Here is a 9,625-nt window from a genome sequence, read left to right as displayed (position 1 = left end):
CAGCCCTGCGGAGAAGGACTTGGGGGTGCTGGTCACTGAGGCAAGGAACATGAGCCGGCAGTGTGCGCTCGCAGCCCAGAAAGCCAACCGTATCCTGGGCTGCATCAAAAGGAACGTGACCAGCAGGTCGAAGGAGGTGATCCTGCCCCTCTACTCTGCTCTTGTGAGACCTCACCTGGAGTATTGTGTGCAGTTCTGGTGTCCTCAACATGAAAAGGACATGAAACTGTTGGAACAAGTCCAGAGGAGGGCCACGAGGATCATCAGGGGACTGGAGCACCTCCCGTATGAAGAGAGGCTGAGGAAGCTGGGGCTGTTCAGCCTGGAGAAGAGAAGGCTGCGTGGAAACCTCATAGCAGCCTTCCAGTATCTGAAGGGGGCCTCTAGGGACACTGGGGAGGGACTCTTCGTCAGGGACTGTAGTGACAGGACAAGAGATAACGGGTTCAAACTTAAACAGGGGAAGTTTAGATTGGATCTAAGGAGGAAGTTTTTTCCTGTTAGGCTGGTGAGGCACTGAAACAGGTTGCCCAGGGAAGCTGTGAATGCTCCACACCTGGCGGTGCTCAAGGCCAGGCTGGACGAAGCCGTGGGTGACATGGTTTAGTGTGAGGTGTCCCTGGCCATGGAAGGAGGGTTGGCACTACATGATCTTAAGGTCCTTTCCAACCCTAACTATTCTGTGATTCTATGATTCTACCTCCTGGAAACAAGTGTGTGAGGACCGCCGGTTCCCCTATGGCCCGCCCTTCCCTGAGGCGCTGTTTCCTCTGAGTGGCTGCCTTGCCCACCTCCTCAAAGGTGACTGTCTGTACTGGGCCCACTGACAGCCACCTGGGAGGGCGCTGCCAGGCAAGGAGCTGCGCTTCCGGGTTGCGCCCTTCAGCGGGGAGCTGCGGCCCCGAGGCAGGGCGGCGGCCTGAGGGGCGGCTTTTGGCGCTGACCACGTGGACTGGATGCTGCGAGTGGCACTGCGGGCCCTGGAGAAGTCGAGCCAGCTGCATTCCTCCCCTTTCCAGTGTCACAGAGCGCAGCCAAGGAGCGTGGATGCGCTCCTCGCACCCACACGCCTTGGGGAGCTCTCTGAAGACAAAAGGAAGAGGGAAAGGCCAAAGGTGCGATAGAAAATGTGCCCCCAAAATACAGTGGCTGTGCTGAGTGATGTTTCTGCATTCAAACCATGGGCAGGAAGCTACCTCAAAGTGCCCGTGTGTGAAAATAGCCCAGAGCTGATGCGAGCCCTTCTGGAGCATGAGCTGCTTGTACAGGAAGGGATGTGGAAGTGGGCTGGGATGTAGAGCTGGGGCTCACATCCAGCACGGGAGCAAGCAGGCTGTGGCGTCTTCATCCCTGGAGGTGGTTGCTGGGGACAAATCCTCCCCAGCAGACAGAAGCACCCACCCATGGGACACGACACCAGGGGACGTGCAGCCAGCGCGCAGGGACACCAGGGAAACACACCCCCCCGTGTGATCGTTTCAGCTTTATTGATGGAGCCAGGGCCGAGGTGCTGCAGTGGCACAGAAACATTGGTGGCCGGAGGGCTCTGCTGCTAACACTGGGCACAGGTCAGCAGCAGGTCCTCTTCAGAGACAGCAACATGCTTGGGAGCCTTTCCAAAGGGCCTTCGTAGCTGCTGTGAACAGAGACCCTGTGACAGTGATGGTAATGTTGTCATTGTGCAGCTCTGTACCAGTTAATACCCAGAGTTTGGGTATCGCAAAGCATGCTCAGGGTACAGAGCCAGAGCTCCTTGCTGTCCTGGGGCAAAGTGGGAATGCAAAGAGCTGCCACCTCTGATGGGAGGATACAGGCCGGTGTTGGAGGATGTTCTCCCTCGTGCAGAGGAGCAAAGCGTGCTCCCGCCCATGTTGGACTTTGCCTCCAAACACAGTGCTGCCTTTCTGTTGTGACGTTGCCTAGTGCCACTGACGTCACAAAGCACTGTTGGCGTTGAGGCAGACACAGGGGGGTGGAAGACCAGGGTTGTCCCTGTGTCAAGACACTCCAGCTCTTGAGCGAGCAGACAGCACAGTGGTTGGTTTGCTCCTGAGCAAGCAGGATGCCTGTTGCCCACACCTCAGTGCATAAAGAGAGAAAGTCGTGGTGGGTCCAAGTTCTGAAAGGGTATGTTTGAAGCCTCTGCAGAATGGGTTATGACCCTGAGCCCTCCCGGTTCTTGGAAGAACATAAGAGGACTGTTTATTTTTAACAAAGTGCATGCTGTGAGCCTGTTAGAACAAGCGGGAGGACCCTCCGTCTTCCAGAGCGGTGTGTGCTGTCTCTCGGCAGATCAGGCTTCACGGCACGTTGGACTAGCCCGCAAGAGGTTTCCTTGGAATATCCTTAGTTCCACATGGATTCCCAGCGTGCTTTTACATTCATCCCTCCCTCCATCTTCACCCAGTCTGCATTTGCCTGCAGTTACGCAAAGAAAAGGGCCAGTGATAGCCTGGCTGCTAAAGAAATGCTGCTGAAGGGGAGGTACAAACCCCCGCCTGCCTCGTGAGCTCTTGAGCTGTCAGGGTATAGGCTGAACCCCCTCTACCCCCACGGACATGAATTATGGTCACAGCTTTTGTTGCAACTCCTTCTTCTATTCCGGAGTTAAGCCAGAGCCCTTCGTCACTAACCAAACAGTGCCAGTCGCTGTTGTACCAGATGGCGCGCTGGTGCTGTTGCTGACAGCTCAGCCACTGATGAGCTTATGCAGGACCAAGGCAACCCTGACACCAGGAATGCTAGGTTCAAGACCTGCCATCCCTACTGCTGCTCTCAGGTCTGCTGCTGAACGGCGTGGGTGCCACCAGCTTCACCATCCTTTTCCTCTTTGCTGCTCCGTAGGAAAATGAAGGCTCTGAAGACAGTGCCCCTGGTGCTGCTCATCCGCCTGTTCTTGTTTGGTGAGTCTCGTTGGAACTGGGACCTGAGGATGGTGCTTTAGGACATAGGGCTCCATGTGCTCTGACCAGAGTAGCCCAGCAAAGAGTAGGAAGAACTGAGAGGGGTGTGCCAGTCCCCCCTGCTTCAGAGGAATGGGTGTGGAGGCAAGGAAGGGCTCAGCCAGTTCTCTTAAGGCGATGGAGGGGCAGTGGCTAACCTCCCCTGGCCCCTGACAAGCTTCTGCGGGACAAGGAGCATGTTCCATGGGAAGGAATAGCTGTGTACTGTGGAGCCCTCTTTCACAACCTGTTGCGAAGACTACAAGAGGAGAAACAACTATGGCACCTGGGAGAGCCGGGGAAAGGGAAGCTGAGGCATAACCCAGCCTTAGACCAAGTCCTAAGTGTAAGGAGAGTTTTGGTGTGTGTCTTACAGGCGTTCACCACGTGGGACTGCTGGGTGAAGAAGGCCTCTCGAGGGCTGCAGCCTTCATCTCCTCCTACATTTGGCATCCCCAACAGCAGGTGACGTTCAGGTTTCTTCAGATCGAGACTGGTTTTACCAGGACATAAAGTACCACTCAGTAAAACGCTGTGGCTAGGGCTGGGAACAGTAGTCATCCTGGCGGGTCATACAGGTGAAGGTCAGTTGGACCGAGCATCAGTGTCTCCACAGCCACTGCACACAGCTGATAAAAAGAATTATGAGGCATTTTTGGGCCTGCATAGGTTCCAGCAAAGCACTGGTCTGTTGCAGTTTGTGATGACTGTTCCCTTCATTGTTGTTCCAGGGGTGTTTCCTCCCCTCTGGATGGGACCACAAGACTTGGAGGTACAGATTATTTCCTCTTGACTTGATGGTGATGTAGAGGAGCTCTGCCCCTGGGCCTCAGCAGGACATTGTTTCTGTCCTGCCTCACAGAGGCTTCACCTAGCACAGCTTCCTGACCTTCTCCCATTGCCCTTTCTTCGTGTCTGTCAAATGGTCACCTATAGCTCCCCACATCCACTAGAGGACTGGGGCCACCCATCCGTCTCCCTTTTGCTTGTCCCGGGCTGTTTACAGCAAAGCAGGGGAGAGAGATGTTGTGGAGAGGAACCACCTGGCGGCAGCAGCCACCTTCCCTTGCCCTCTGTGTGTCTTGCAGCTTTCCTTCTTTATGTCTGAGCTGTTGCACTTAGTATTTTCTATCGGGAATACCACCTGTTCCCCTTGAGATCTGCTCTTGCCTGGCTTTCGTAAGACATTGGCACGTGTAATAGGGAACGTGGCGGCTTTGGGCACACTGGAGATGTTCCTCAGTTTCCCCAAATGTTCCCGGGCAGCCAGGAAGCTGCTTCTCAGCCTGAAACTCTAAGCACTTTGGAACTACCTCTCCCAGCTGCTTAAGACATGCCTGCCCTGCCAGTCATTCAGAGCCAGGCTTCTTACCTTGCTCACACCCCCATGGTGTTCGAGAGGCCAGCCACAACAGTTACAGTCTCTGTTCCTTGCTTTTCTAGGCCAGCAGGGAACGACATAGGAGAAGCGCTGAGTAGAACCCAGACCCTCAAAGAACAGCTCCAGAAGCTGCAGGAAGAGTTCTATCACCTGCACTGGAGCCTCAAGGATGTCACTGAGCGTGCTCTCCATGAAGCCTTGAAGCAGTCTAAGCTCCCAGGCTTCTCTGGATCGGTAAGGGCATGCTGCAGAAGGCTCTACTCAGAGGTTTCTTTCCTCCCTGCAGCCTTTATCCTTCTACAGTTCCCTGTCCTGGCTAGCCAAAAGGCTGGTGTGGCTGGAACAAGTGCTGTGCATGGCCACACTTCCTTTCCTCTTGCTCCACACTTCTGTATGGGGGAAGAGAGCGCCGCGATGGCAGTTACAGTTGCTTTACTTATACCTTCCTCAGAGTAGAGCAAGGCTGGGAGGTTTCCACGCAATCTGGGCGTTCCTCACAGCTGAGTTGAACCTCGTCCCCCTTCCCCTTGGCTGGCCTTGCAGGGGAGATGATTGTCCCATTCCTTCTCCTGCTAACAGGCGCTTGCCTTTGTTCTCTTCCCCAGGCTGTTCAAGAGATCATCAATCAAGTCGTGGAGAAGCTGGAAGAAAACCAAGTCCCAATGACTGATTATGCCCTCCAATCATCAGGTGCTCTGCCATTGTACACAGACTGGTTCCAAAGTGCTTCCTGTGCACACTGACAAGATGGGCCTTGGAACAGGCTCAGCGGTAGGAGAGGAAGAGCAAGAAGTCAAGGGCCACCTAGTGCCCTAAAAACGTACCCACTGACAGACTCTGGGAGCGGCTGGACTCCATCTGAAGAGCAGAAAGCCTAGCCGACATCCCAGCTGACATTACCACAGATTGATGAGTCCCTGCTCTGTGTTCGGGAGGGGTCACGCCAGGAAGAAAGAGGGGAATCCCCCGGCAGGAGATGGAGGACTACTAAAAAGCATTTCTCAAGTGAACAGTGCAATATTCCTCCTGACATTGCTCAATGATCCTGCTCATGTTTTAATTTCCAGGGGCTGCTGTCATTCCTGAATACACAAGTCCATCCTACCGGAATACGGCGTATAAAATCAGCCTGTTTTCCCTGACAGTGATGGATTATGTGAGATCTCCTGAGCTTATTCTTGAGGTAGGAGCACCAAGAAACTGGAAAACAAAGTGGGGGGGGCGGGACGGGACGGGACGGGACGGGACGGGACACGACGACGGCGGGATGCAAACGTGCTGCTGAGAGTTGCCTTTACCCTTATGTTTGCTTTCTTTTCCTGTCACATTCTTGTATGGACCCGCTCACTGTCTCCCTGCTGAGTATTTCCTCTCCCAGACTGCCTCAGGTCCTCCGTTTGAGCTTCTAGCAGGCAGGCTTGGTCCTGCAGCCTTTGTCTTCCTCGTCCCTCTGCAAACTGTCAGCATGGCTGAGAGCCTGCACTGCTGGAGGGCCCCACTCTGTGTTGGCAAGCCCTCCTGGCACTGATCATGGGAACACACCCAGCTGCCTGCCTTCACAGTGCTTCTGCAGTGCTGAAGGGGTCTTGTGACACGGGGATTCTCACAACTGCTGCTCTGTTTGGTACTGGCAGGGTCTGACCCAAGGATGCAGTTCAGAGCAGACCTGATGTGCCAGATCAGTTCTTACTCCGTGATGCTCCTGGCAGAAACGGAAGCCGGGTCACTCTTCTCCATGTGAACGTAGTTTCTTCTTCTCCTTTCAGAAGGAAAATCATCTAGGAAACTGCTGGCCCTTCCATGGAAGTCAGGGACACGTCTTCATCAAGCTCTCTGTGCCAGTCATTCCCAGAGCAGTCACCCTGGACCATGTCTCAGGGCCAGCGCTCCATGGAGACGGTATCTCCAGTGCTCCAAAGGACTTTGCTGTCTACGTAAGTGATTTCTCGGAGTGGGGGGCAGAGGGTTGCTCAGCATTTCTAAGCAGGGGGTGAATACAGGTCAGAACCCGGAGGCCTGCGGCTCCCTCTTGCCTTGCAGAAGAAACAGGCTCCTTGGAGTTGCTCCCTTTCCGTTGGATTCCTCTTTTATCCAATATACCACGCAAAAGGAAACTTCTGGGCCAAGGCTGTGCTCCAGGAGCCACAGGGAAAATGAGCTGGCACAGTGTCTGCCCCTTGGACCTTCTTGGCTCCCAACGCCAGTGAGCACTGGTGATCCTCAGGGATCATTACCCTGGGAATGTCTGCTCCTTTTCTTGCAGCCTACGCTCGTTAAGTAGGCAAGTGTGGCAGCATGCTGGCTAGCTTCAGCTTCTCGTCTTTTCCTTGTGATGATCTTCCTCGGATTATGTCGATGAAATAAATCAGGACTTCACCACCAGAAGTTAAGTCTTCCCATGGTGGACCAGGGCACTCATGTTTTCTCCACCCCATCTTTCTCTAGGGGGTGACAGAAGAACAGGAGGAGCAGTTCCTGGGACAGTTTGTTTTCCTGGCACCACTGAATCCCACTCAGACCTTTCAGCTAAAGGTAGGGGGACAGAGTGGGAGGAGAACGGAGAGGGAGCAATACAGTTTGCTGGGGAGAAGCTTCCGTGCCAAAGGGCTCAAGGCAGCATTCTGGAGAATGGCGTGTGCCATGCGGTCCCTCCTTCTGCTGTAACCTCCTAATGGCATATGCCTGGAATGCCATTCTCCTTCACTTTTGGGTTTACACTTCAGCGCTGACAGCCACCGCTGCTGAAGCTGAAATCAGCTTGGCTGTCTGGACTCCAAGTGCCTACAGGTGGCCACGTCCACTCAGGATACACTGCCGCTGGCCTGCTCATTAAAGACTAGAAATACGGGGCTTTCTGAGGATGCTGTTGTTCCTAGTACCGAGGCCAGCTAGACAGGGAGGCCATTCTGTGCCATGGCTTTCTAGAGAAGGCAATGAGGCATGATAGGGATACCACTGGGTCTTCTGACAGGGGAAGCATGTGCCCCAAAGTAGGCTAGAAGTCATTGCCAATTGATTCACTACAATTTCAGGGAGATGCTTGTTCCTTTCCTGTTCTTACGGCTAAATGAGGTAGAGCAGTGGAAGAATGTCTTGGCCACAACCCTCCCAGGGCAGTCAGGTGTTGAGCAAGTCCATTGCTGCAGCGCTCTGTCAGTAGTTGAATGCTGCAGCGCTGTGTCAGTAGTTGAATGCCAGCGAGGAAAAGACAACTCATCTCTTCTCCTCCTTTCAGAACGAGCACTCTGGGTTTGTGAATTACATCCTGCTGCAAGTGCTGAGCAACTGGGGCCACCCGGACTACACCTGCATATATCGGTTCAGGGTGCACGGTGATCCTGCCAGCAACGAGGGGAAGGTGGCACTTTGATCTGACAACAAAGTTCCTTGATTGTCATTGAGTGTTTTGCCTGTGATAACAAAGCTCCTTGATTGTCACTGAGTGTTTTGCCTGGGATGTTAAGGGCTAAGAGAACTGCTGTGCTTCTCTCCTCCCACAAGCTTACCGGAGACTTCCCTGGAGGGAGAGGTGATGTCAATAAAGGACTAAACTGTTTCCCGCAGATGCATTACTTTGGAGGATTAAACACACTGAATGTGTGTGCAGTTCAAGTAAAAAAAGGCTTCCAAGGACTCCAAAACGGGCAATAGGGAACCCCAACCTTTACCCTTAAAGACACACACCCCCACCCCCACCCCCCCCCAATATATTTCTGACCCCCAAAATAGTCCCTGGGTCCCCAAAATATAGTCCAGGGACCTCCAAATGCCAGCTCAAGTACTCCTAAAATGTCCTTTGGGGACCCAAAATGGCCCAGGGACCCCAATATACCCGTCAGGGACCCCCCAGATGGGCCTTAGGGTCCCCAAAATTTACACCCAGGGATCCCCCAAATCCTTTTGATGCCAAAATAACCCCTAGGGAAGACCAAAATACAGCCCATGGATCCCAAAATCCCCCCAGGGCCTCCGGAATGCCCTCTGGGGACCGAAAATGGCACCAGGGACCCTCAGGTTGCCCAGACAAGTGGTAAATGCCCCATCCCTGGCAGTGTTCAAGACCAGGTTGGACAGAGCCGTGGGTGACATGGTCCAGTGCGAGACATCCCTGTTTTCAGGGGGTTAGAACTGGATGATCTTAAGGTCCTTTCCAATCCTAACTGTTCTACTGAACTGGTTACACAGGATTTGGAGAAGGCTGAGGTTCTGAATGACTTCTTTGCCTCGGTCTTCACTGGCAAAGGCTCTGACCACACCAGCCAGGTCTTAGAAGGTAGACGCAGGGACTGTGAGAACGAAGACCTTGGGCCCACTGTAGGAGAGGATCTGGTTCGAGACCATCTTAAAAATCTGAACGCGCACAAGCCCATGGGACCTGATGGAATCCACCCGCGGGTCCTGAAGGAGCTGGCGAGTGAAGTTGCTAAGCCAGTGGCCATCATGTTTGAAAAATCATGGCAGTCAGGTGAAGTTCCCGACGACTGGGAAAAGGGAAACATAAACCCCATTTTCCAGAAGGGGAAAATGGAAGACCCGGGGAATTACAGACCAGACAGTCTCACCTCTGTGCCTGGCAAAATCTTGGAGCACATTCTCCTGGAAGGCATGCTAAGGCACACGAAAAACAACAAGGTGCTTGGTGACAGCCAGCATGGCTTCACTAAGGGGAAATCCTGCCTGACCAACTTGGTGGCCTTCTATGATGGGGCTATTGAATTGATGGACAAGGGTAAAGCAATTGATGTCATCTACCTGGACTTGTGCAAAGCGTTTGACACAGTCCCACATGACACCCTTGTCTCTAAATTGGAGAGATATCAATTTGATGGATGGACCACTCGGTGGAGAAAGAACTGGCTGGATGGCCACACACAAAGAGTTGTGGTCAATGGCTCGATGTCCGGCTGGAGACCGGTAACGAGTGGTGTCCCTCAGGGATCGGTGTTGGGACCGGTCTTGTTTAATATCTTCGTCACTGACATGGACAGTGGGATTGAGCACGAGGGAAAGAATGCCATCCACAGGGACCTTGACGCACTTGTGAGGTGGGCTGATACCAACCTTATGAAGTTCAACCACGACAAGTGCAAGGTCCTACACGTGGGTCGGAGCAATCCCAGGCACAGCTACAGGCTGGGCAAAGAAGAGATTCAGAGCAGCCCTGCGGAGAAGGACTTGGGGGTGCTGGTCACTGAGGCAAGGCCGGCAGTGTGCGCTCGCAGCCCAGAAAGCCAACCGTATCCTGGGCTGCATCAAAAGGAACGTGACCAGCAGGTCGAAGGAGGTGATCCTGCCCCTCTAC

At 53.7% G+C, this 9,625-nt stretch overlaps 1 protein-coding gene across 1 annotated transcript; it reads left to right on the top strand.

The window, feature by feature from the left end:
- Positions 1–2,356: 2,356 nt before the first annotated feature.
- Positions 2,357–7,693, top strand: LOC136014699 (SUN domain-containing protein 3-like). The gene is made up of 9 exons (XM_065679628.1): positions 2,357–2,484; positions 2,845–2,935; positions 3,319–3,407; positions 4,386–4,557; positions 4,929–5,013; positions 5,391–5,506; positions 6,090–6,257; positions 6,769–6,855; positions 7,559–7,693. Exons 1-9 carry the CDS (start codon positions 2,357–2,359, stop codon positions 7,691–7,693), a joined length of 1,071 nt encoding a protein of 356 aa, XP_065535700.1.
- Positions 7,694–9,625: the final 1,932 nt, after the last annotated feature.

Source organism: Lathamus discolor, chromosome 5 (genome assembly GCF_037157495.1).
Source record: "Lathamus discolor isolate bLatDis1 chromosome 5, bLatDis1.hap1, whole genome shotgun sequence".
In the NCBI taxonomy this organism is placed as follows: Eukaryota; Metazoa; Chordata; class Aves; order Psittaciformes; family Psittacidae; genus Lathamus; species Lathamus discolor.
The sequence above is the reverse complement of the archived record's forward strand: the minus strand, read 5'-3'. Positions and strand labels throughout refer to the sequence as shown.

Excerpts from the sequence above, each read along its gene's own strand:
- LOC136014699 (XM_065679628.1), top strand. The coding sequence starts at position 2,357 with ATGGATTCCCAGCGTGCTTTTACATTCATCCCTCCCTCCATCTTCACC. Across the intron at positions 2,485-2,844 it reads GAAATGCTGCTGAAGGGGAG|GAAAATGAAGGCTCTGAAGA; the intron begins GTACAAACCCCC and ends GCTGCTCCGTAG. Across the intron at positions 4,558-4,928 it reads TCCCAGGCTTCTCTGGATCG|GCTGTTCAAGAGATCATCAA; the intron begins GTAAGGGCATGC and ends TCTCTTCCCCAG.